General features: G+C 39.6%; 1 protein-coding gene across 1 annotated transcript in view; it reads left to right on the top strand.

The window, feature by feature from the left end:
- The window catches only part of LOC121514450 (A disintegrin and metalloproteinase with thrombospondin motifs 20), a 138,564-nt gene that overhangs the window by 21,747 nt on the left and 89,638 nt on the right, over nt 1-27,179 (top strand). Inside the window, exons 4-10 of the mRNA XM_041794557.1 lie at nt 5,547-5,582; nt 5,735-5,793; nt 8,727-8,810; nt 11,290-11,414; nt 11,513-11,553; nt 12,121-12,226; nt 20,482-20,628. Coding sequence (XP_041650491.1) covers nt 5,547-5,582; nt 5,735-5,793; nt 8,727-8,810; nt 11,290-11,414; nt 11,513-11,553; nt 12,121-12,226; nt 20,482-20,628 — 598 coding nt within the window. The remainder of the gene's footprint in view (nt 1-5,546; nt 5,583-5,734; nt 5,794-8,726; nt 8,811-11,289; nt 11,415-11,512; nt 11,554-12,120; nt 12,227-20,481; nt 20,629-27,179) is intronic.

The following is a 27,179-nucleotide window of genomic DNA, read 5'->3' as shown; positions in this document are numbered from 1 at the left end:
GGTCTGGGCTTTGACTCGGCCACTCTAGGACATTCACCTTGTTGTTTCCAATAATCTTTTCTCTGGGTTGCTTGGAGTGTTCTTTTTATCTCCATTGTGTAATGGTAGCAAGGAATACTGATTCACCAGTTTTTGAAGCATGGGCACTTTTCAACAATTTCAATCATTAAAATTGCTGATTTCATCTTATTAAAACATTAAAGGTATCAGAAAAGTAACCAATACATCAAAAAATGTCAAAATATATCAAATCTAGTACAAACATTTTTTCATATGTTCTGCTCAGTATAGCCTGCAGCTATGTTTCCATAACAAAAATTTCCATTTGAGCAATTTACCGTCCTCACGTGTTGAATATTTAACAGCTTCCCTACGTTCTTGTGGCTCTTCATTCGGACTCTATCAGGCTTTCAAGAAACTTACAATAAACCTCCCTGTGGATATGCATTGGCTTTTACATGTAATTAACTCTACTTTAACCTAAGCCTTTACAAACTTTGTCTTCTTAGTCTTTGGCTCCAAATACCAGATAATTTCTTATTTATAATTTGTGAAAATAGCAGGCTAGCACACACTGTCTAAATTACAGAAATATGCTGGCACTGTTTCTTGCCAATGTATTTTTGCAATAAAGACAATGATCTCTCTTGAAGGCAGCTGTTGGTTAAAAGTATGGATGGAGGACTTTAGTTTTTAAAGCTTCAGTTCTTTTCAAAGCTGTCAGCTATTAAGATAATGGAGATTGTATTATTTTAGATCATATGGTTTCTGAAATATCAAATATATAATCAAATATCAAAGTGATAGTAATTTTGACACCCTTACTGTAAGCATTAGGTGCATATAAAGCCAACAGCGGAGGGTTCTTTGGGTTTAATTAGAATGATAGGTAAATATTGCTAAAAATCTGGTGTGTTTGATTACTTTTTGGCACACTGATTCAAGATTTTTGCGAGTTCACAAGTCAAAAAGGCGCTGGAGCAGAAAAGTGAGTGTGAGTCTGTTTCAGCTTTGTGCATACTTGAGCCAACCAAATTACAACATTTATAAATGCTTACACACACATGCCGTGCAGGACTGGTTTTATTGTTCTCTGTAAAGAGGAGCCGCTGGAGCTCGCTTTTTATGAGCTCAAGCTTATGAAAGTTTTTCTAGTGTAAGAATTTAATCCAACACGTTTTGATGTTTGGTGATCAAGTCCAATATGTAAAAGCCTCAGATGGAGATGTGTGCCGGCGGGTCAGGGCAGTCACCCCTGTCTTCTCATGGTGTAAGTAGCAGCTCACTACCTAGTGAGAGGGGGATTTGAACCTAAGGAGATTTGGGAAAGGTTGTGTATGGCTAATCTGCACTGATTCAAAGGCTATTATAACAGAGACCATATTTTCACATTCTCCTCCTCTTCTTTTTCTTTTTTAATCTTACACTCGCTTGCACTGAGACTCAGCCCCAATTTCAGAAGACATAGATATTCCTCTGTGCTTCGATAATCCCTTTGATGTCAGACGGTTTGCAGTGATGAGTCTGTTTAAAGGGTTTAGTGTAGTGGGATTGGCCTCGGAGAGATTTCTTTCCTGGAAAATACAAAGCTCTGTTCTGGCCCAGCCGCCAGGGCTGTGTGCACGGGCACGGACGGGCTTGGCGCTGACTCTGATGTTGGCGCTGGCATGGGGCTGGGGCGTCACGGCAGCAAGAGCTGTGTGCCATTGTGCCAGGGAGTCACGCTCCGCCTCGCGCGCCCGCTGGGGGCATCGCTTGAATAATCTCAGAGCGCTCTATTCTCTTTTTCTGCTTTTCTCTGAGCTAACAATTACACACAATCTCTCTCTGTGTGACTGTCTGGAAAGATTGAGTGTAAGGAAGACAATGGATCTGTTCACTATAATCGGGTTATCTGAAGTTGAGGAGGTTGTTTAGGATGATGGACTCTGAAATATGCCAAGATGATATGTCATTGCCTCTTTATGTTAGATTCATACACTAGTCCTCTTTTCAATGGGTGCACGCCCTTTTATGTAAAAGTTTGTATGTTTTTACCTCTTAATCAAAACCTTTCCTTCATGTAGTGACAACATCTAAATCACAGTATAAGAAACTGAAGCACTGGAGCAAAATGCTTTTGAGTATGGAAGCCCTAATAGGACATGAATCCATATATTCTATTATACTTAGTGTTTTCAGTAAATGCACAAATACTGAATTTAAAAGTAAACTATATTTTTTATATTTTTCTTCATCAACAACCTGTTGGTCAATGCATAGAATATTTGAATATTTGGCTTTTAATAGATGGCACCACCATGGGGAATCTAGAGGTCTTCTCCCAAATATATTATGCACCTAACATTTTTTATCTCCCTGCAATCATGACAAAAAATAAGGATTTTGCCTGCTGCACTCTGAAGGAAAAAAAAACCTGCAGGATCATTTTAGGTTGCAGGCATCTATCATGTAAATCATGCATGTAAATCAGTAATAATGTTGTCTAAAACATTTTTAAACAACAACGATGTCCAGACAAGTGGACATAACTGGACATGATTCCATTATCTGGACAGATTAAGCCTTATGTGAAGGTGGACAGCCCTGTTTATTACTTGGTAAAATACTGAGAGCAGAGAAAAATCAACTGTAACAATGAAAACAGAAGGATTGGATCTGCCTCTGCTACCATCTCTGTGATACATGGTCATTTAATGAAGACTGTGGTGCTGAATTTGGTGTGTCTGGTCTCTCACCTGTTGACTCTTAGGATGCCATCTCTTGAGATAGTCAAAAAGTTTACGAACTTTTTTAGATTGTGCAAACAGTTGTTCCTTGCACCCTGATGGTTTAGAAGAACCCAAAGCAGTTCCACATAGGCCAGTTAGTAGTGGTGTGAAGATAATCCGATATGAATCGGTTAACCGATCTTGACGTCAGGGGTCCAAGTGCATCGGTCCGCGGAGCCCTGAATTGGTAAAAAACGCGGCACGAACCGGTCTTTGGACCGGTTTTAATGTCAGAGATCAGTTCATTGAGGCTCTGCTGTTTGTTTTCATAGCCCGTTCTGCCATACTCTGGCTCAGCGTCTGTAATCTTGCGCGACCTTCAGTGACCTTTAAACGAGAATTCCGTTCACTGTAGGTGCTTGCTAGGTAGCTGGATGTGTTTCATCGGTCGTCGCCTAAAAGGTTTTGTCAGTTACAGTTTTGCTCCTCAGGAAAAAGTCCTGTGGACTTTATATGAAGGAAGGATAACTTTCAAAATGTCTGCCTGTCTGTACGCTTTGGAGAAAAGCGATTAAGAAAAGAGGCTGCTCCTAAATCTCACCTGTTGAGACGGCGGAGCTAAAGTTTAGCTAAGGTGCTATTGCTAAATGTAGCACAAACAGACCTGAACATAAACACTTTTCTGAGCTAAAACTCTTCAGTTATCACCGTAACAGCAGCCCCTTTATTCACAGGGTTTACAACCGTAACGTTTTTTTGAGAGTGATTGATTTTGTGACATAATCAATACGTCTGAGCCCACTGATATGATATTAAACAGAGAGGATCAGATACACAGAGAAAGGAAATGACAGAGTCATTAAAAAATAATCAGATTGTACCGGATCGAATCAGATCGGACCGAATCTTTCTGTATTTTAATGAATCGTCAATGAATCGAATCGTAGTGTGTGAATCGAGATTTGAATTGAATTGTCATGAGGAGAGATTCTCATCCCTACCAGTTTGAGTTCTTTTTAAGGATGAAATCTTAAGTTTCAGTTTCTTTTTCAGCCATCAATCCTTTATTTGCTGAAGCAGAATGGGAGGGGATGAGTAAATGTCAATCTCTTCATTCTCCCAATGGCTCAGCTTTAGCAGATTGCGTGTTGTCCTATTGCGCACCCCTACTGCAACTTCTCAAGAGGTAAATGTTTTACCCCAGAACTAAACTTAGACCCTGAACTTCCTCATAAGGTTCATAGTCTCTGGGGAGTGTTGTTGCTGTCTAAAAGTACCCTATATGTGCTTGTCTGATGGCTGCCTTGATGCTCCCACTCTCTGGGACAGAGCAGAAACTGCTGCCAGAGTCTGACTGACATAACGTCATATGTGACTGTGCATCACTTCTTTCTGTCCAACACAACGGCCTCGGTTGTTTCAGTACAAAAAATGCAGTTGAAATCCATCCAGTTATGATGAATTTGATCTTTGCTGAAATATCACGACATTCAAACTACGCTGGCTATTTCTGATGTGTTCATCATGATCTTGACTGATGATCTTGATCGGTGATGAATGAGGATAATCATCTTTTACTCTCAGTAGAAAATGCTCAGTTAATAGTTCAAATTGGCAAAAATTGCAAGCTTTTCCAACACACTGTTTAAATGGATAATGACACTGGCAACGTTTTAGATCATCTTTACCTTTTTCCTCGTCCTCTGTAAGAAAGTGTCTCTCAGACATGAAAACAACCTGAGAAACAAAAGTATTTGCCAATCTTTGAATATGGATGGACCACTGCTGCTCTCCCTCCTCCTTTTGGGAGCTTTGGGATAAAAAATATGATTAAATATCTGAAGCTTTTAAAATTTCAGTACCCGTAGCTACTGTGGAATATTTAAAAAATGTAGACTGTATAGTTTTCAAACACATGGCATGAAAAAGTTCCAAAAATTTTAGCAGCCTTTCAGTTCAGACTATCCTGCAGCTGTGTGTCCCAAACAAACCTTTTTTGAGCGATCTCACGTGTTGAGGATTCAAAGGCTGCCCTCTTGTTCCCCTAACCTACCTGTGGCTTCAAATTGAAAGGACACATCCCCATGGACATGCATGGACAGTCTCATATGTAATCAAATCTTCTTTGACCTTAACCTTCACAGATTTTTTTCCCTCTCCTCCAATAAAACAAGCTGTTCACGCTCCTCTCGTCTGTGTCTCTACCTCTATCTCCCTCTTTTAACCTCACTCTGTCATGGTGAAGGAATCTACAGCTCTCAGCCAGCTCGACACGTGCAGTTCAGCTGAGAGGGAATGCCAGTGGAGTTTGTACAGTGGGTTATGTCCTGGTTTCTTTCTTCATGTCTGCGGCTGTTGATGAAAGCGTCAGCCTGCAAATTGTTTTAATCTGGCGTTATATTTGAGCATGATTGTACATATTCTACTTCATGTTTGGATTGTATACTGGTCAAGATTATTTGTAGGATGTTGCAGATTGCATGCTCTGGCTAGTCCCTCTGTGGTTTGTCAGAGGGTTTCCTCTCTTTGTAAACGCTCATTCTCACAGCTCTCCAGTGACCTTGCTGTTTTTTTAGAGCACTGGAATGACACAAAAATTTATGGCGGATTTCGCCATTGAGGTCCAGCATCCCTCTGTTATGTCATTGGAATTCAGCTAAGCCAAAACCCTTGGCTCTTAACTGTAGAGGTACCATGTACTTTTGTGAAATGCTTGATCAAAAAGTGGAGTCAAGGGCAGAAGAGTTTTTGACTATCCAGTTCCCACATAAAATCAAGATTTTCAGCTCCATTACATTTAACATGTGTTCTCCTTCCTTGTCTTCCTTAAAACAGAACATACCAAGAGGCCAGTCTCCTTTGAGAGCAGAGGTACGATGGGAGAGGAGCTGGATTCTCTCAGAGCCACGATAGAGGATGAACACACTTATGACAACAACTCCACCAGCACACATCCCAGATCTCCACGGAGACGCAAGCGTTTCCTCTCTTACCCCCGCTACGTTGAGCTGATGGTGACAGCTGACGCCAAAATGGTCCGTCATCACGGACGCAACCTGGAACACTACATCCTAACAATCATGTCAGTAGTAAGTAAAATAATGTTTCTAAAAATCTTTATCTTGTCTCAGTTTTGAACTTTAAATTTCATCCTTTACCTGTCCTGGTATCTGGAGGTGAAGTTAGCTTAGATATTACAATATCTTCCAAAAGTGTAAGACACCAGTCATGGAGTTTTTGCCTAAATTTTCATAATAAACTGGGCTTAAACTGCAGAGGACAGCTGGACAAAAGCAATACATCAGCACAGACCAGTTTAGAGTATACGCCACTGTTACATCACTGCAATTGCACAGGGTCATTTTATTGTCACTGTGTATTTCAGAAAGAACTAAGAACTCCTCAAAGATGCTTTTAATCAGTTTTTCAATTTTATGATCACCATATAAATGTTTTCCACTGCCTCAAAATTAAATACAATCAAACCATGTCATAGACAGCCTGTAGTTTTTCTGAGCAGAGTTTTACAATCCAGAAACTAAATCACTCACAGCAGGTTTTTGTATTCAGCCTCACAGTTTACTGGTTGACATTTCGGCTGTAAACCCTGACGTGACCCTAGCATGCTGCTGCTTCTATGAGAGGCCCAGTTAATTGGTAAAATCCTGACTCAGCACCTTGACCTCTTTATGAGTCCCATATCTGACGGGAAAGAGCCTCACTGGTAATCAGCCCCATGGAACTGTAAAACTGTGATGTCTCTGTGTTTTACAGAGGAGGTGTTTGGGGAGTCAAAACAGGACACGCTATCAATTGTGCTGAACTGTGTGTACCTTCTGTCTTCTCTCACCAGTATGACGGGCTGAATGTTCAAAACATTCATTAACACATAAAGGAGTAATGATTGTCAGTAAGAAAGAGAGAATACAGTCAATGTCAAATGTGCCAGGCCAGTTTTTATTGTCAAATTATTCATCCTGCCAGACTAATGATGCATACACATATAAAAATTAAAACATTCCTTTCACAGTCTCACAATCGCTTTGTATGTATAGTAATTTTGCACATAAGGTGAAGTTTTAAAGAGCAGCTTTAGACAGGACAAAGAAGATTGCTGCATGTTTTCCATCGTAGTGTGGTTTTAAATTGAAACTACTGAAAGCAGTTTTTAAAACTGATATTGATGCTTTTGTGATGTGACTCACAAAAGTATTAAAGCCCTTTTCCCCCAAATAAGAAAAGAAAAAATGCGAAAGTAAGGCAATTCTTTAAAAAAATCATATCATAATTATGAGATAAAAAAGCATAATAATGAGATAAAAGGTCATAATTAATAGATAAAAAGTCATAATAATGAGATATAAAGTCAAAATTATGAGATAAAAAGTCAGAATTATGAGATAAAAAGTAATAATTATTAACCAAAAAGTTATAAATACAAGATAAAAATTCAAAATTATGAGATAAAAATTATGAGATTAACAGTCATAATTATGACTTTTTATCTCATAGTTTTGACTTTTTATCTCATAGTTTTGACTTTTTATCTCATAGTTTTTATCTCATACTTTTGACTTTTTTCCAACCAGTTTTCCTTGCCCCCCCCCCCCACCCACCCACACACACACATGCACCTAAGAAAAGTAATAACTCTTTTATCATGGTTTTAATCAATATTTGCAAATATAATTTTGGCAGCCTCATAACAGACAAAGCCTTGTACCCTCCTAAGATCTTTGGTGCCCCCCCGGCGGGTCACGGACCCCAGTTTGGGAACCAATGCTATATACAATCAGTAAGATGGTGATAGATGAGGAAAGGAACGGACTCCCACATGTGCAGCTCACAAGTCTTTAACATTTCTAAAATATATGGTTAGTGGTTAATTAGCCAGAAAGTATTGTATTTTAGAAAATACATCACAGCTTCATAAAGAAAACAGTTATTTAACTGACTAAATTTTTATGGTGTGCGCTCTGTGAATTTCACATCCCCCTGTAAATTTTTTTTCTGGCACTTTTATTTTGAAGGTGGAGAAACAGGAATGTGGTGCTTTTTAGTTACACGCCAATGAAGACAATGGCTAAATAATAGTTTGCCCTCATATTAACACAAGTCAAAGCATGATATTTCAATCTAGGATACTGATATTATTAAATGAACAAGATCTCTACTTTATTAAACAAGCTAAAATGCTCAGTTGAGCAAAACAGTGAAAGAAAATCAAGAAAATGTTCCTGTCTAACACTGCGCTGCTTTGCGCTGTGTTCCTCCCAGGCTGTTTGGACACTCCAATATTGTACAGTGGAGTCTGATTTTGTTGCTGAAGCTCACTGGTATGCTATTAGGCTACACTGTTAAATACAGCAGTGATGGTCCAGTGAAAGCTGCAGTCCCCCTCACATACAATAACATACATTGGGTCCTGTATCACAGTTTGACTCTATATATGCAAGGACAGGCTACAGTCACCCACTGTGGACAGGCCACGGCCACGCCTCAGCTCCCCCAGGCTAAGACAAGCTAAATGTTTATAGTGGACTAATGAGTTCCTGTCAGGAGGCTGCACACAGCCCCGGGAAAGTGCTGGCCGACCGTGACAGGGGTGCATGAGAAAAGCAAGCGAGGTGGAGGGGAAACGACAGGGGGAATGTTTTGCCGTCCTCACAGAGGGGCTCTGAGCTTCAGTTTTGCTGAAGTTTCACATTTGTTGCTGGCCCCAGTGTTTGGTTTATTTTTTCTTTGCTAAGGTCTACGAGGAAATTGTAATTGGTTTTAATACTCTGTTGATTCAACTCACCCTGAAGGAGATTTTTGTTGTTTCTTTTGACCTGATTTAACTGTTGCTCTTTTGATTAGACTCCATGAAGCTTAACAAGGAAAAACAAAAGACCTTCCCTACTGAAGTAATGAGAGAAGAGAAGTGACTAGCTTTTACACTGTCTTTATTTATGCTCTTGCTTCAGGTTAGTGGAGGTTTGCATTTTTTGTCTGTTTGTTTTGTCTTTATTACAGGTAGCAGCAGTGTACAGGGACCCCAGTGTAGGAAACCTCATCAACATCGTGATTGTCAAGCTCATCGTCATCCACAATGAACAGGTGAGAGCGGGGTATTAAATGCTACCTGTATCACGGTCTCCGATATGGCTGACGTCAGTGCAGGTGTCCCTGGGCTGGCCTTTTCTCTGTGAGGCCTGTTTGAAAAGACACTGCCTGCCTTGTCAGTCTAAAGTCTCAAGAGAGGTTTCTCTGGAAAACAAACGATACTATAGTGAGGCAGCTAGACACCTGCAGTGAGAGGCCAAGAAGCCTGCTGGGCTTTATTGAGTTTTACATCAAATCAAGAGGAGGTTTTTCATGCTATTTTTGACAATTTTTGAGATCTTGAGGCTTATTTGTTAAAAATACACCCAACACTTTCTGTTTTTGAACATTTATCAAGGCGAAGGACATCAATCTTTTTCCTGTTGTTTTTGCTGCTCAACAAATGTTAAAACAGTCCCATATCAGATTCAGAAAACATTAGATTTCAAAAACTTAACAGAGAAAGTTGTATGTTATGTTTTGCAACACTATTGCAGAAAATACAGTAACAAAAAAAAGTAACAAAGGGCTCAGTAACTCCTCTTTTTAACAGAATTGAAATGTATAATTGTATCTTAACCCCTGCATTGATTTTTGCTGTATTTTCATTTAACATAATACAGGAAAATACTATACAATTTTTATACAACATGATACAATTGGGTAAAATTATAGAACGATACTAATAAAACAGTATATGACACAATGTGATATGATACAATATGATATGAAATCAAAGGATATGACACGATATGATACAATGGTGTGATACAGTTAGGTACGGTACGGTGATATGATATGATATGATATGATTTGATAGGATAGGATATGATGCAATGCGATATGGTATGATATGACACAATACTATACAATACGGTACTGTACGGTACGATGCGACACAATTGACATGGTGTGATGCGATATGATAGGATATGACTCGATACAATATGATACGATAGGATATGACACAATACAATACAATAGGATATGACACGATACGATATGATATGATAGGATAGGATATGACACGATACGATATGATACGATATGATAGGAAATGACACGGTACGACATGATATGATAGGATATGGCATGATTTGACATGATATGATACGATACGATAGAATAGGATAGGATATGATACGATATGATACTATTCATACGATTTGATTGGATGTGATGCAATGTGATGTGATACGATATGATACAATACGATATGAATGATGGGATGCGATACGATACAATACGTTATGATACGATACGATACGATACAATAAGATATGATACAATACGATTGGAAATTAGATACCATAGGATTAGAAACCAGGGGTGAGGGAAATAATCCATACAACATAGTATCATGATATTTTGCATGGTGAAATTCTATCGATTCATGTCTGCTAAGTATCAGTTTTTCCAAATTTATTGCTAATATGAACTTAAGTCTATGTAAGCTTGGCATGAACAAGATGGACATGACACATGGGGTTTGTAAAGAGTGCTGCATGATATACGATGAACATGGTCAAGGCTAATGCTAAATCCACTAATCTGTTGCAGTATTTGCAATATGGTATTGCAATGCACAATGTATCGCAAAATGTTTAAAATTGCAATATCGAATCATAACCTAAAAATATCTTGATTATATTATATCATGGGGCAACTAGTGATTCCCACCCCTATTAAATACCATAAGATTAGATACCATACAGTTTGAAAAAGTATAATATGATATGATACGATACCATATGGTACTGGATGATACGATATGGTATGATAAGACACAATACAGTGCGATGTAATACAACTTGATAAGATCATGATAGGTTATTCAGATAAAATATTACATGATAGAACCCAATATGATTTACTATGTGTGTCAGATGACATTACACATGACAGAAAATGATACGATCCGATATGACACAGTACGACTATGATACAATACACTATGTACGATATATTATACACTATGTGTAACAGAATACAATAGACTTTACAGGATATGATATGTACACTAGAATATGATTGAACATGATACGTTACAGTATGTTATGACACGACATGATAAGGTACAATGCTATCTATGCATTTTGATGCAAAGACCTGTGATGCAGTACAACAGGATAAGACGTTTCAATCTTAGGCATGGGATATTTGTTTTCGATTTTAATTGCTGCACACATTTAGCTGTCTACACAGTAGTAATAGTTGATGAAAATTAAGAAACAACATCAATCCATAGGTCAACACGGAAGCACATGCCAGTGGAAAAAACAAAACAAACAGCATATTGCATGTTTCTCATTGCACAACAATATTGTAGTACACAGATGATTTATCTCTGGGTCAACAGGCTAGATCACTTTGTTGCATTTATGCTGCTTTGTCTATATAAATGCTTCTCTTTAACCTTTGTGTGATTTCAACAAGTACTTCAACTTCAACTACTTTCTTGGTCTCATCCCCAATATTGTTTCATCTCAAACAGGAAGGGCCCACAGTGAGCTTCAACGCCGCCACAACTCTCCACAACTTCTGTGTCTGGCAGCAGAGCCAAAACGTCCAGAACGACAGCCACCCCTCTCACCATGACACTGCACTCCTCATCACTAGGTACACTTTCTCCCTTCTTTTGAAGACAAAGCCAAGCTGCTTAAGAAAACTGTCCTCTTCAAAGACATGTAACAGCTTTTTTTGTTTTGTTTTTTCAGGGAAGACATCTGCCGTGCAAAAGATAAATGTGACACTTTAGGTAAACTGTCTAGGTCTGTCTTTCTCTTTGCAGAAATATCCATACCTCAAGTCTTTTTGAAAATAAATCTGCTCTGTTACCTCCAGCTCATAAACTTAGCCCAAATGTAGTGGTTCTGAGCTGTTTTTCCTTGTAGCTACACTGGCTACACAATCAGAATAGATTGGCACACTTGCTCTTACCAGAAGACTTTTGCATAAACTATCCAGCCAGGGCTTTATTAGGATTTCTGTTAACATGTGCAAATTCATTTTTGATAAATTCAGAGCAGAAAGAACACTTCAGGTCTTTTTGGACCCCAAGTTTGAAACCAATGCCCTAATAAGTTTATGGCAAGCTGTCGGCTAATAATATTATAGTGACAGAGCAGAGTGGTAGAAGTGGTGGAGGTGGGGGAGGACGGAGAGTGCCGGTGGCAGCGCTAATCTCTCTCTTACAGAACAAAAGTTTTGATGGTTTAATCGCCTTTACACACTCAGGCAGCAGGTTTTTCTTTCTTATAATTGTGCCTCTGTACGTGTTAATGGCTGTGTTTTTTCTGTGGGTGTACGTGACCCTGCACTGTAGGGCTGGCCGAGCTGGGGACCATGTGCGACCAGTACCGCAGCTGCTCCATCAGTGAGGAAAATGGAATTAGTGCCTCCTTCACCATCGCTCATGAGCTGGGCCATGTGTAAGTGACGTGCACACGCATACACAAACATACCATACACACATACCTCGTCTTATTTCTCACAGCCAGCTTTGACTAACAAAAGCCCTCTTATCGAGAGATGTAGGGCGAACCAGAAGCAGGTGCAAAACATAATAAAGAGCAAACTTGACTTTAAATAACATGTCGGCCTTTAATACCCTACTGTACTGCTCTGGAAGTTAACCCTATGTGTATCAGAGACTTTCTTTGGAGACAAGTAAGGGATAATGTAAAGTGAGTGGATATGAATCACTGATTAGAACCCCTGCAGGGTGGACAGGACCACAAATGCTGATCACGCTGGGATTAGAAAATGATTTTATTGATTTTAAAAGGATTTTCTCCCCTCCTCAACAAATAGTCTGCTGGACTTGCATCCGTAAAAACAGGTAATTGGGCTAACAAGCCTTCAGTACTTACAATAAACTGAACATTTTTTGAAGCTTGTAAAGGTGAACAGTAGGTGTGTTCTTCCTGACAACGGGATCTGTGTATTTAACTCAGGCATGTATTAAAATCAGATAAAAGTCAATGGTTACACGTAGTACATCCTCTGATTTCTTGGCAGTAGTCATCAGTGCAACTTTATCAGGGCTGTTTTTTTTTATGTTGTTCCCAGCCTTCTGTCATGTAGTGATAAAACAACCCGATAATGTCACAATGACGTCATGTGTTGCTGTTCTGTTAGCGAGTGATGGCAGTGTTATCACAACACTCTGTCTGCCACTCTGAGTGTTTTCACAACAAGCTAATATTGCCACATGAATGAAGCTGAAGGTCTGTATGTATCATCTTCATCCAAAAGTCCATATGGAAACACATGACTGTATCCTTCATGGGGAAGGGATTATTACAACACAGTTTTGCTCAGATTTTGCTACTAGACAAGTCCCAGTGTTTAGAATCAGTGACAAACCACTGTTAAAAAGAAACATGCTCTTCCACATGGCCTCTTAGCAAGTTTAAAGCCTGTTTATAGTCCTCCTAGCAGGCAGCCTGGCTTCAAGTCCAACCTGTGGCTCCTTTTTCACTCTCTCTCACTTCCTTCTCTATCCACTGTCCTATTCAGATATAAAACTAAGAGCCCAAATACAAGCTTAAAAAAACATCAAACTGTTTGGGTTTCTGTTCAATAAGCTTGACTTACACACTGGAACTACCTCAGTAGTTCTTATACTATGTCACTGCTGCAGAATTATTTGGAATAAGTAATTTTGGCAGTCCCATCATTTATCTACTTTTTTCTGATTGTGTGTGATTTCTGTGTAGGCTGCAGCACTGCAGTGTCATGCCCTAATATGGGCATTAATGGGGCACCTTACTAAGAAGTGATATTCATCAGTTACAACCAAGCTATATGAATCTGCCTAAGACTTTTTTTAAGGATCTTCTTAAGATCATCAGAAATGGAAGATATTAATGAATGAGGACCAGTGAAGGTTAACACCTCCTACAGCCATGTTACTGTGAATCAGCTCAGTTCACATTGCATTTTTGACCCACATCTTATTTTCATTTTCAACAAACTCTCTGTTTTCACCCATTGTTCCTCCCCTGTAGAGTATAAAAGCCAAAAATAAATACATGCTTTTCTTTCCGGTGTGCCTCTCAGTTTGTGTAGGACAGTCAAAAAGGCACCAGTGTCTTACAGGCTTGTGAGCCATTGGTCAAGAATGAATGATATTCTTCTACCTCCTCGGTCCCGCTCACACATTCTTCCAGTGGAGAAATCGGACCAAAGAGAGAAAGAGAGAGAGAGAGAGAGAGAGAGCCAGATGGACAAGTCTCCCTCCCCCTTCTTTCCACTTGCGTCTCGTGTGGATCTGTTTATGCTAAAGTTCAAGCAGCTGGAGGCCCAGTTGGCGCTGCCTCTTGGCGTGGTTAATCGCTGCGTTCACAGGCGTGAGCTCTCCAAAGTGTTTAGCGCACAGGGAAAAGCCAGTGTCAGGTAGTGGGAGCCACTCAAGAGCGTTGAAGATTAAAGAAAGAATTAGACTAATGGATAGGAGGCCTTCCTTAGATGATGTGTCATTACTAATAGCACTGTACTTGATAGCTGATTAACAATCTGCAGAAGTTTGAACAATCCTGAGATCTTACACGTCCTTAAGTTTTTTGATACCAAAAGTTTTAAAGACAATGCAATCTCCTCCATTGTATAGAAAAGTAACAAAACTTTTACAAAACTTCAGTTTCATGAGATCTTTACATGCGAGGAATGAATCAGTCCAAAAATTACAAGCAAACTCTGCATGATTCTTGTGCAGTGGTTTGTCTGCAGTATTTTGCTACTTAAAAGAAGAAAGTACTTGATAGTTGGTGATTAGAACTCCTATTTTTGTTGCTCAGGCATCAATCGGGTTGTTTGTTAGATTTTTTTTTTTTTTTTACTGCATACAGACATAGTAGTGCCCAGTATAAAAAACTACACTGACTACCCCCTCCCTCTGTCTCTGAAGATCTCAAAAGACTTCTACCTTAAACTGCTAACTGTAAAGATCTTCTGACATGACAATCAGACTTCTTTACATATTTTGATTAGCCTATACCTCAATGTGTGCACCACTGTGAAGGAAACTCCAACCTGCTGTGTGTTTTGCTAACAAGGAAGTGTTGTTCTTCCATGTCTTTTTAGTCCTTGCGTTGTGCACTAGGACTCAGTCATGTTTAGATAGAAAGGGGCCTTCCCCAAGCTATTGCCTTAAAGCTGGAAGCATTGCATTGTCCACAATGTCTTGGTATGCTGAAGCATAAGGAGCCTTGCCCAAACCCTGAAAAACAGCCCAATACCATGATCCCTCCTCCACCAAACACAGCTGGCACAATGCAGTCAGGCAGCATCTGCCAAACCCAGACTTGCCCATTTGCCTGCCAAACAGAGAAGCATGATTCGTCACTCACAAGAGCATGTAGTATTTGACTTGATGATGTGAGGCTTGCATGAAGCTGCTCGGCCATAGAAACCCCTTTCGTCAAGCTCCTGTTGTACAGTTTTTGTTCTTACATTGATGCCAGTGGAAGGTCAGAAATCTTCAGCTATGGAGTCAGCAGAATGTTGGCAACTTTTACACACCATGCGCCTTAGCAGTCATTGACCTCACTCTGTGAGTTTACATGGTCTTCTGGTTGGTGACTGTGTTGCTGTTGTTTCTAAACACTTCCACTTTCTTATATCACTTACATTTGACAGTAGAATATCCACCAGGGATGAAATTTCACAAATTGTCTTATCCATCTCAGCACCATGCTGGAAGTCACTGAGCTCTTCAGAACGAGCCGTTTTGTTTCACAAATGTTTGCAAATGGAGATTAGATGGCTAGATGGCTAGATGGCTTTCAAACACCTGGATTCAATAATTAACAGGCCAAATACTTTTGTCCACATAGTGTATATCGGTCTGCAAAAATCAATCAGGAAATATTTGTGTACTGGATATCTTGCATCCCTTTTCTCAGTATTACTTTGTATAAAGATTTGCAAATAAAATAGCTCACATTTTGCATATCTGAATGCTTATTTTTAATGGGGGTGGCATATTATTCATCATCCTAGTGTGCAGGTGTAAAGGATATCAGCAGAAAGAAGCTGCAGAAAATGCCGATACGAAAGCATTAGATGTGCAATTTTTAACATGAGACGTTGCTCCATAAAGGATACATTTACTTGAGGAATGCAGCAGCTGAGTGGATGTAGCGGACGTAGTGAGGGCGCCTCTCATTGGAGCATAGAAGTTGATTATATATGAATTAAAAGACAGGAAAAAATGTTCCACAAATATACTTGGGTGGCTGCAAATAAACCTGGGTGGCCCATTCAAGTATGGACTATGACATTTATATGACATTTTGTATTCTTAATTGGTTTGGACCCAGGCCATACTGGCCCTACTGCTTCCACAGTCCTCAGTCCCGATCATACATACACCTGAAAAGCTAGATCACTGAATAGAACAGCTGGGGCTTTAAAATACTGAGCACTGAGTTTTAATCAATTTTACCCTTTAGTGTCAATGAACTCTCTCTTATAAAGTGCTGACAAAAGCTGTTCTTTCTGCATGCACTGTTTTCTGTCGAGATTTATATTCCAGGTCATCATAGCTGCGGTAAAATGTGTTGGACTATTATTTATGAACATTTCACTCAGAATTATGTTTATGTCTTTGTGAGAACAAGTTTAATGGCATGATAGCATGGTGGTAATGGTGGGATGTTCTTTTCAGACCTCTGAGGGAAACGGAGTGGACTTGACGTAATCACATTCTCGTCTGGATGCCAATAATTAAGTGCAGGGCTGGTATTCTAACACTTAAATTAACTTCAGTATTGATCTATCCCTTGAGAAAACTGAACAGAAAGCCAGAACACTCCCTGATTTATGAGTTAATTACACTAAAAGGCTCTCCTCTAAGGATTTCGAGCCAGTATCCTCTTGTGTGCCCTTCAGATTTGGCTCAACTAAATCATCAGAACGGTTGGGGAAACATTGTGAGCTGGCTATTTTTATTCAAGCTGTCCTGTCACTGGATGCACCTGTGCACCATCGTGACTGACAAAGAACAGTTCAGATAACTTTTCATTTGGTGCTGTCAGCATCAGCCGACAGCTTGGTGATTGTGTGTGTATGGCGGGGGGGGGGGGTGGGGTGGGGGGGGGTGGTGGTGGTGGTGGTGGTGGTGGTGTAGAGCTCATTACCGTGCCAGAGGCTTAATTATTCCCTGGGTGCCTTCAGGGCCTCGGCCCCTGTAGGGTGGGCCTCATGCCAGCCATGCTCCGTCTTGTTTGTGTGCCGGTACAGATTGACCCTTAGCCACAGTCCAGAGCACAGCGCTGGCCCACATCCTGTTGTAAACATCTCAGACATCATACAGCTGCGAGGGTTCCTGTGTGTCTATATAAATATGTGTGTCTATTTATGGAGCTTTGCCAAAACCACAGCACAAAACAGGACATCCATATTGGACTCCACTTTTGTGAACATAATCAGGGAGAGCTGCTTTATGAGACTTTATTGGACTGTCGTCTGCAGACAGCCTGGATGATATCATTAATTTTCTGATGCTCTGTATTCCACTTCATACAGCTGTTCCTCTGCTGAGTTTTACGTTTTATTGTAAGTTGTGCTGAAACAGACCATTAAAGCTAAAGCAGGCCATTTATTTTAGAAGTTTTTTTTAATCATTTAGCTAAAGGCTCTTTACAAGCCGACAGCCACCTATAAATCAAAAGTTTTAACCACGATTAATGAAAAAAGAAGAAAATCTGCTATCTGGGGCTCTTGAAAGCCTGTGAAAAGTCCAGCCTTACATTGTATTTGATCTTAATGATCCATGGGTTTTTATAGAATTTTTTAATTCACCTTTTTAAAGTACTACAACACAATACCCAAGTGTTTTATATCAAAATTTTCAGGACAATCTCAGCTTCGTGTATACTGCAGTCCATTTTTGTCTTAGAGGGGTGTGTAAAAAGATACTTTAGCCCAAATGCTGAATTTTGAAATCCAATTTTTGAAAAAGTTTTCATCTGTTGTGAAACACACCTTCACCCATGTGCACAAATTGTTTTAGTGCTTGAAGTAGGTGTGCCAAAGTCTTAGCTCCACAACAGTAGTGGAGTATATGAATGAAATAACAGGTTGGTGAAGAAAACATGTCTAAAACGAAACTTTGTCATATCTTTATTGAGCATAAATGTTGTCTGTCATTATATTTTCACCAAAATGTCTCAAATATGAGATAAATGAGGTTTAATAATGATTTCAGCTTCGCTTCGCCATCATCAGAGATTAACAGGTCTAATTCTCTCCTCTTGCTCCTGTCTCTTGCCTTACCTCTTCTGTAGAAACTGTCCAACAATGGACATTTGGGAGGTGATGACATGTGCCCATTGCTCCCTCATTGGATCTGTAACCCTGGCTTTGAATCACATTGGATGGCAAGGGCAGAAGTGAAAGATTCAATTTTTCCTCTGCTTCAAAGTGTTTAAACCCCATTTCTACAACATAAAATGACAAAGATATGAATAAGAACATCGCAAAAATGTTGTGAAAATGCGATGGTGCGTGCGCCACCTCAGAGGGTTGAAGTAGCTCATGTCATTTTTATGTTAAAATACTTAACATTTTCTGATCCTGAAGTCTTCCATTTAAATATCTATCTGTTTCTGCTTTATTTACATACGTTTGGTTTCCTCACTATTCGTCTGAGCAGCCAATGAACATTTTTATGAGCAATTAAGTTTCTAAAACTTACTGTACAAATGAGCTAGTCAATAAAATTATTCTTCCCAGGCCTGATTATGGCACTAGTACACTTAAAACAAACATACATGTGTATATGACGACCATTAAGTTGTTTGAAGTGTGATTATGGGACTTCTTTAGTGGTTTTCTACACTATTTGGGTCATGATGATAAATAGATGAAACATTAAATTTGTAAATTATGTCACATCACTGACGGGCTAGTTTAGATGTCACATTTTTGTTTTTCGTATAGAGGTGCATCTCAAAAAATTTCTTTTTTTCCAGTAATTTAAGTCAAAAAGTGAGACTTCCATAAATTCTAGATTCATCTCATACAAAGTGAAATATCTCAAGACTTTTTTTGTTTTAATCTTGATGAATATGGCTTACAGCTCACAAAAATAAAACAACTCCACTATCTCATAATATTAGAATTTCACAAAACATCTGTCCAAAAAACATGATTTATGATCTAGAAATGTTGGTTGGAGCATTTTTGCACAAATTACATCTATGTGACATGGCATCTGGAGCCAATCAGTCCGTGGCACTGCTGGAGTGTTATGAAGCCCAGAATTCTATGATAGCAGCCTTAAGCTTGTCTATTGTTGAGTCTGGTGTGTCATCTTCTTCTTGATATTTCCCCCTGAGATTCTCTATGGTGTTCAGGTCAGGCCAGTTGGCTGGCCATCAGGCACAGTAATACCATGGTCAGCAAACCAGTTTCTGGTAGTTTTGGCCTCACTGAGGGCAGGTGCCAAGTCCTGCTGGTAAAGGAAATCAGAATCTCCATAAAGCTTCTCAGCAGATGGAAGTATAAAGTGCTATAAATTCCCTAGTAGATTTCCTTACAGCATTGACTCTGGACTTGATAAAGCACAGTGGACCAACAGCAGCAGATGGCATGGCACCTCCAACTATCACTGACAGTGGAACCAGAAAACACTGGACTACAAGCACACTGGATTCTGTGCCTCTATGATCTTCCTCCTGACTCTGGGACCTTGATGTCAAAATCAAATTCATAGTTTAGTTACATTTAAAAACAGGACAGTGTACCACTGAGCAACAGCCCAGTTCTTTTTCTCTTAGCCCAGGTGAGACACATATGACATCTGTGATTCAGGAATGTCTCGACACTTGCAACACAACACTTGTTGCCCGTGTCCTGGGCAAGTCAGAGTGTGGTGGCTCTTGATGTGCTGACTCCAGTCTTAGTTCACTCCTTGTGATGCTCCCCTAGGTTCTTGAATCTGCTTGTTTTGACGGTCCTTTGAAGGCTGAACTCATCCCTGTTGCTTGTCCACCGTCTCTGACCACACTTTTCCCTCCCAGTCAACTTATGAATATGATTTGATGCAGCCTCTGGGAACAGCCTGCCCTGCCAGCTATGACCTTCTGTGACTTACCCTCCTTGTGGAGGGTGTCAGTGATTGCCTTGTGGACAGCAGTCAAGTCAGCGATCTTCTCCATGATTGTGGTTGTGTGTACCGGACCAGAGTGAGAGAATAAAGGCTCAGAAAACCTTTGCAAATTGGACTTTTCCACAATATTCTAATATTTTGAGATAGTGAACTTTTTTCATTTTTCATGAGCTGTAAGCTGTAATCAAGATCGAAACAAAAAAAATGTCAAAATGTTTTTCTTTGTTCAAGATGAATCTGCAATATATGGAAATTTAACTTTCTGAAGTAAAACTTTTAAATGATATTGTGTTTTTTTAAGATACACCTGTTTATTATTTTGTATTTAACAAAAGGAAATAAACGTAGAAAGTGACAAGTTAAAAGAGACGGAGAAGCATGCGTGTGTCTTGCCAAGTATTGCTGAAAGATATCAGCTTTATGGAGGAGCAAGGGTACGGGTCCTAGCTGACCAGCCTATTGAGAACTACTACTATTGAGAAATACCTCATACAACACTTGTGTAAAATGACTTGTGTGTTCCTCTCCTCTCTAACCCATCTCCTCTTTCTCCTCTTTTTGCTCCAGGTTCAACATGCCTCATGATGACAACCCAAAGTGCCGTGAAGCCGGCATGAAGCACCAGTACCACGTAATGGCTCCCACCCTAAACTATGACACCAACCCCTGGTCGTGGTCCAAGTGCAGCCGCAAGTACATCACAGAGTTCTTAGAGTAGGTACCAACTCTCCTCCCTGTATCACACTCATTTATTTTCAGACACTTGGCTGATTACTTGCTTTTCTTATGGAAGGAATGCTTCTCCACTTCTGTTCTAGTATGATATTATAGCATTCCAGCTCCCACACCTTTCTCAACCTCTCTGATTTATGCAGCTTTCTGTGTTCTGTCAAGATCAAGGATAACTGTAGTTGTTAGGTAGCTCTTTGAACCGTCTACAACAGAGCATTTTTAGAAAGTTAAAGTCACAGAATACTTTGCAAACTGAGGCATTGCAACCCAGAACATGGTGCAAGAAAAAAGAGCCCATAATTTCATAAATATGTTTGCAAAATATCTTGGTTTAATTAAGGACAAAGAAATGTTAACTTGGATTTTCATCAAGCATTTCAGAAAAATGCCACAAACCTATTAGCAAAGCACTTTTCAAGTTGTAAAGTGCTTTACAATTTAAAAAAGACAACAAATGAAGAAACGTGAATAATGAATACATCTGAATATGAGACAATAGATCAACAGTTTAGCTTTTATTTCCAGATATTCACATCTGGATCTGATGCACAACTTAGAAAATAGAATTATTTGTAACAGAATACCAAATTTTTAGGTAAGCAAAAATATTGGAACAGATAAATTTAAAATAGATTGAAGTGAATAAGACTTCATATATAGTTGCAAATACTTTGCAATTACTGCTTCAAGACTGTGACCCACTGACATCACAAAACTTTTGCTTTTTTCTTTTGTGATGCTTTTCCAGGCTTTCACTGCAGCCTCTTTCTGGAGATTGACTCGCCCAGTCTAAAACCTTCCACTTCTTTCCCCGATGAACTCCTTTGTTATTTTGGCAGTGTGTTTTTGTCATAATCTTGCTGCATGAAGGATCTCATAATCAGTTTGGTGGCATCTTTCTTCAAAGTGATAGACAAAATGTTTCTGTAGACTTCTGAGTTCATTTTGCTCCTGCCATCATATGTTACATCATCAATGAGGATTAGTGAGCCCCGTCCCAGAAGAAGCCATGCAAGAACAAGCCATGACATTACCTCCACTGTTTCACAGATGAGCTTGTATGTTTCCGATCATGAGCAGATCCTTTCTTTCTACAAACTTTAGCCTTTCAATCACTTTATTAAAGGTTCATCTTTTTCTCATCAGTCCATAAAACTTTGTCCCAGAATGTTTGAGGCTTCTCCCTATACTTTTTGCCAAATTCCAGCCTGACCTTCCTGTTCTTCTTGCTAATGAGTGGTTTGCATCTTCTGGTGTAGCCTCTTTACTTTCGTTCATGAAGTTTTCTGTGAACAGTAGGTTGTGATACCGTCACTCCTGTCCTCTGGAGGTTGTTGCTGATGTCACTAACAGTTGTTTTAGGGTCTTTCTTTACAGCTCTCACAATGTTTCTGTTGTCAACTGCTGCTATTTTATTTGGACTCGTCTCTTAGTACAACAGTGGTTTCTTTCTTCTTCAGGACTTTCCAAATGGCTGCAATGGCTCTGATTGATTTTCCATACTACTTCCATAATACTTTTGCTCACATGAAAATGGGTGGTTCAAACAAAAGGTGCTATCTTCTAAGTTGTGTATCTATCCAGATGTAAATATCTAGAAATAAAAGCTGAGATGTTGATTTTTTGTTTCATATTCATCTTTTGATGTCAAACCCAAATGTTTTCAGTCTGCAGCACAAATAAAGGAAATGGCCTCACTCTTTTGGAGGGGAGTGTATGTCCATATTACTCAAGGCTTAAACATTATGTAATTTGAGGTACCTTGTTTCTAATTGGTAATAATTTCAATTTCTTCTGCTTAAAACTGACAACAGAAATATTACTACCCAGTCAGAGCTACTTAAATCAAAGTATACGGCAAAGGGTGGGAATTCAGTAAAGGCCAAAGACATCCACATTAAAAGCGTGCCATTAACTTTTACTTGTTGTGACGTGGCCCGTCATACAAACTGCTTCTCTGTCTCTCGCTGGGCTCTGCATAGACAGGTCAGTGCAATGTAAACTGTGCAGAGATGTTATTGCCTGGTGTTGAAAGACTATTTCCTGTTTGAATCGGGGGGTCTTCCCCGGCTGACCTGAACGATAGATATTCTGCAGCCCCTCAGCCGTCTCTTCACCCAGACACGGCAAGCTGTGCTGTCAAGATGCTGGGCAAACAGTAATCTAGTCACCAGCCTGCTTTCCACAGCCAAACCTGTAACACGGGGCAACAGCTCTTCGGCAGCTCCCGCTGAAAGAGTTCCCTTTAAGATGGGAAATGTAACTTATAATTAGATCTTCCCTGGACGTGACCCTTTAATCTTTGCCTCCTTTTCCTCTGTTAATTGTGGAGGCCTTTACAAAGGACAGCCTTGTTGACCAGATGCATCTCGAGAGCGCAGTGTTGGAGTATGCCACGAATGGCGTTTTAAGATTATGCTTCACATAGTTTCCAGCCAGCAATGACCTCAGCATGGAGCAGTGGAAAAGTTCAGCTGGTGATGAGAATTTCTTCATTTTTTTGTGTGGGGGGATTACTTTAAATTTCCAACTTGATTTGGATCATTATACTTCATTTGAACTCGATGAGATACATAACAGTTTGCAGGTATGAAGAGAGTAAAGCGGCTTTTCAGTGTGGGAGCCATGGGTGGGAAAGACCCTCAAGTGTGTAGCCCAAGTGCTTTTGAAATCCGTCAACATCCAACAATGAGACGCATTGATTCAAATCAGCACTTACGCAGCTCCACTCCTGCTCAGTGGACTGACCTGGTCAAGTACGTCAGTGTTTTGACTGCCTTTCCTCCTTGAAAAGCAAATTCAATCTGCACCCCTCTCCATCAGTTTAACAAACGAAAGGCTGCGCTGCCTCTCAAACGCTTTTTTCAAAGGCGTGGATTCCCCTCCTCCTCCGTCTCCTTATCTCACTGCTGGTGTAAAAATGTGCACTAAACTCCCATACCTGAACATGATGAAAAGTGTCCTGTTGTTGTGTGTAGTGTATGAGTCACTGCCTCATAAAGCAGCTATTCTTTCCTCGTCTGGCACTGTGCTCTTTGATGTAAGCCTCAAAATCCCGAATATGAATGCAAAATGCAAATCTTTGTGTATAAACCCGTGTAATTGTTGTGTTTGCTGAGTGTCATAACCACACAATCATTAGTAGTGGCAAGGTCTATCATTTTCCAGTACACACCTTAAAAATTAGTCCAACCACTGCGACTGCAAAAGCTTTTAAACACGTGAGAACATTTTTTATGCATTTCTGAAGTTTAATTTTTCCTAAGAAGCCACATGTTTCCCTAGATTAAATTTAAAACTTGCAGTTATCTCAACATATATTTCTTGAGTACTAGGATTGTCGAAGGCTGACTAATCTCAACATAAATATGTGGTGTATGTAGACAGGGCTCTACATTTCAGCATGCAAAGTGTTCTGACTTTGGTTTGTTGTACCTATGTAGTTCAACAAATTGTTTTCAGCAGGATTTAGTGTATGCAGGAGAAGGAGTCCATATGAACAGCAAAAATCTGGCAGGATCTTATCTGTACAAATGACATACTGACACCATTCTGCAGATAATTTATTCATCTCTATAAACAGATAACTGTACAACATTGAAGCTAGATGTCCATTATCAGTCAGATGTTTAATCTTTAGTCACATATCTGCTTGATATGGGGCCAGGAGAGACTCCACAGCTACCTGAAACACATGAGAATAAATCAATTCAACCTCCATTCAACTAAGAATCATTTTAAAATCTGTTTTTCAAAGTTTTGACTTCACTTTTTAATCTTTACAAATCTACATCATGATATTATTTCTGCAAACCTAAGCCTAGATATGCAGATTTAAGAGTGAGAATAACAGTGAAGATTGGAAAGTTAGGGATTGTCCAGTAGAAGTGGGGTGTAGGGGCTTTATAGTAAAGTCACTTGTTTCATTACCTTTAAAGCTGGGAGTGGAGTGACAGAGTTTGTCAAAGATGAGCTTAACCCCGTGGGATCACCTCAATCCAAAGCCGCAGTGCATGCATTGTTTAAAATATCTCAGGAATCATTAGACGGATCTCTATGGAATAAATTGTACTCTGAAGCTTACCTTTTTGCCAATCTACGGGCCAATTATGGCATTTATATCCCTTTAAGAAAATTTAAAATCAAGGTGTGGTGTTTATCTTTAACTATGACACTACAAATCCAGATCGCTAAATCCATGATAATATGACTATTTATCACATTTTTGCGATATGAAACTTATCAGTCTTGCTAGCTATCCTCCATTTTACATGGGAGTAAAATACAACAACTTCCTGTTAGCCTGTCGGTCAATCACGATGCTCTAATTTAGTCTTCTGTGGTGATAGCAACCAATCAAAGCCCGTCAAAGATTAAAAAAAGAGGCAAGATAGTTATCTGCCAGTTGGAAAGTTAAGAAAAAATAGTTCACTGTGGCCAAAATACTGAAAAGAGGATGTTTGGGCTCCTAAAGTGGGATTAATGGGTATTTTACACAGTGGAATACCAAATGAGTGCAAAATGTGATTTGGTTGTATAATAAGTGAGAGTGACAGTTTCTCCTGATACACAACACCTGTAGGAACTAAATTTAGACTTGGAAAAGCTAGTTCATTGTTGATCTGGATGTGATTTGCATAAAGTTCTATAATATTCAATTTCCTTTTTTCCTTTAATTTTCTGGTCATATAACTTTTGATAGTCATCTGACATCTTTGCAGCACACATATTCCGATAGTCCAGGTTTTCCTGAAAAAGAAAGATGTCTTTAACTTGATTGTGCATGAAAGGGTTGAGATTCTACAGGCATTTCCACATAAAAAAAATACAGGCCGGCCAAAAATAACAAAAGCTGTCTTGGGGTTCTAAGGGTTAAGGATATGTCAGATGAAGCAGTTCAGACCAGTTGGTGAATTTGGATGAAGGGGGATAACTCCAGCTGGGGGCCGAGATTAAAGCTGATGAAAATGCTACAGCTCCTCTGTCCTTCCTCTTTTCTTGAACTTTTTTCTTCCCTCATGAAAATAAGGGAGTGGAGGGAGGAAGAGCCTTAACCCAGCCTGACGAATAGTTGTCTTTTTTCTAGTTGCGACTATAAGTTTTACTTGGGTTGCTTGTATCAGCATTATAACTTGTATGTACAGACACTGGGTAAGGGCTAGCGTGGTTGCTGGTGGCTCTGGGATGCTCAGAAAAGCCTGAAACATGGAGTTTCTGTGCAGCTGTGTTGCTCTTATTAGTGACATCTGTTTTAACTGCATGGAGCTTGCACAACTACTAGCTATAGTACAGAAGTGTAGATGTCTCACCATCAGACAGCTCAGCTCATACCACAACCAGCTCCTCTAAGATGCACCATCAGCCATAGTCTGTTTAGGTTAAAAAAAAGTTGCAACATAAAACCCATGGCATGGTCATATGTGAAAGACACAATAATGGTAACTCAGTCCCTCATATGTCTCCTGTGTCTTGTGTCTTGTGTCTTGTGTCTTATCATGGCACCCCTCAAACATCCACAGGTGTAACTCCCAAAAGCTGACCAGTCAAAGCCACCACACCTTCACTGTGTGATGTCAGTCCTGACCCTGCTTATCTCTGCAACCACACCTACAGAGTACACATACAAGTCAGCAACAGCCATTTAATTTCCCATCAGGCGTTATCATAGCAAAGACCTAATAAGGGGGGAAAAGTGGTTAAAAAGTGGTGCAACTGCCCGCCACTCCATTATTTAGTGTTATGAATGTCCAGAACAGCTGCCATTTGCAATACAACAGCATTAGGTGTGAAAGTGACAGCTTCACATACTTGTATTGATGACGTATCTCAGTACTTTATACTGGCACACAGGATGCCATAAAACAGAAATTCAAAGTGACATTTTATGCCAGATTTTGTGGTAAATCCCAATAAAGTTGGTTTCTTTTCAGGCGCACACTGCTGAAATGAGCCAGAGTAAAGACGCTGTATAACTTTTACTCTGCTGTTGACTTGAGACTCAGTAGATTACCAGAGTTATGTTGCGGACATTGATGCCATATGATAAAGAAAGTCTTGCCTGGAAGTCGTTTTCCACAAAGCGCTTGCTTTCACTGGAATTACGGAGCAATTAGCATCCATTCCCTGAGCATACAACAGCTATCAGATGATGGTTGACAATGATTACCGAAGGATTCTGAGATTGCATGCTGTCAGACACGAAACTATATGATACTCTTTGATTCAGCCTCTGTGAGTATCATCAATCTGATATATATATATATGTAGAAGGAAATCCATTGTATGGAAACTATTATTGTCTAGTCTCTTGTGACATCTCACAACAGCCAACTATAAGTTGTGTTATAAATAAACGCACCTTCAAGATTCTCAGTGGCTTCCAGATGTTGAATCTCCTTCAGTGCCAGAAAAAGAGGCATATTTTGATTAAAAAAAGGTGATGTTTAAAAAATGACCACACTGACCCCTTCTCCCTCCATCTGTCTGTCTGTCATGATTTTAATAATCACTCCATGATAGGTTTCAGGAGCCTG

Source organism: Cheilinus undulatus, linkage group 9, assembly GCF_018320785.1.
Source record: "Cheilinus undulatus linkage group 9, ASM1832078v1, whole genome shotgun sequence".
NCBI classification, from domain to species: domain Eukaryota; kingdom Metazoa; phylum Chordata; class Actinopteri; order Labriformes; family Labridae; genus Cheilinus; species Cheilinus undulatus.
The sequence above is the reverse complement of the archived record's forward strand: the minus strand, read 5'-3'. Positions and strand labels throughout refer to the sequence as shown.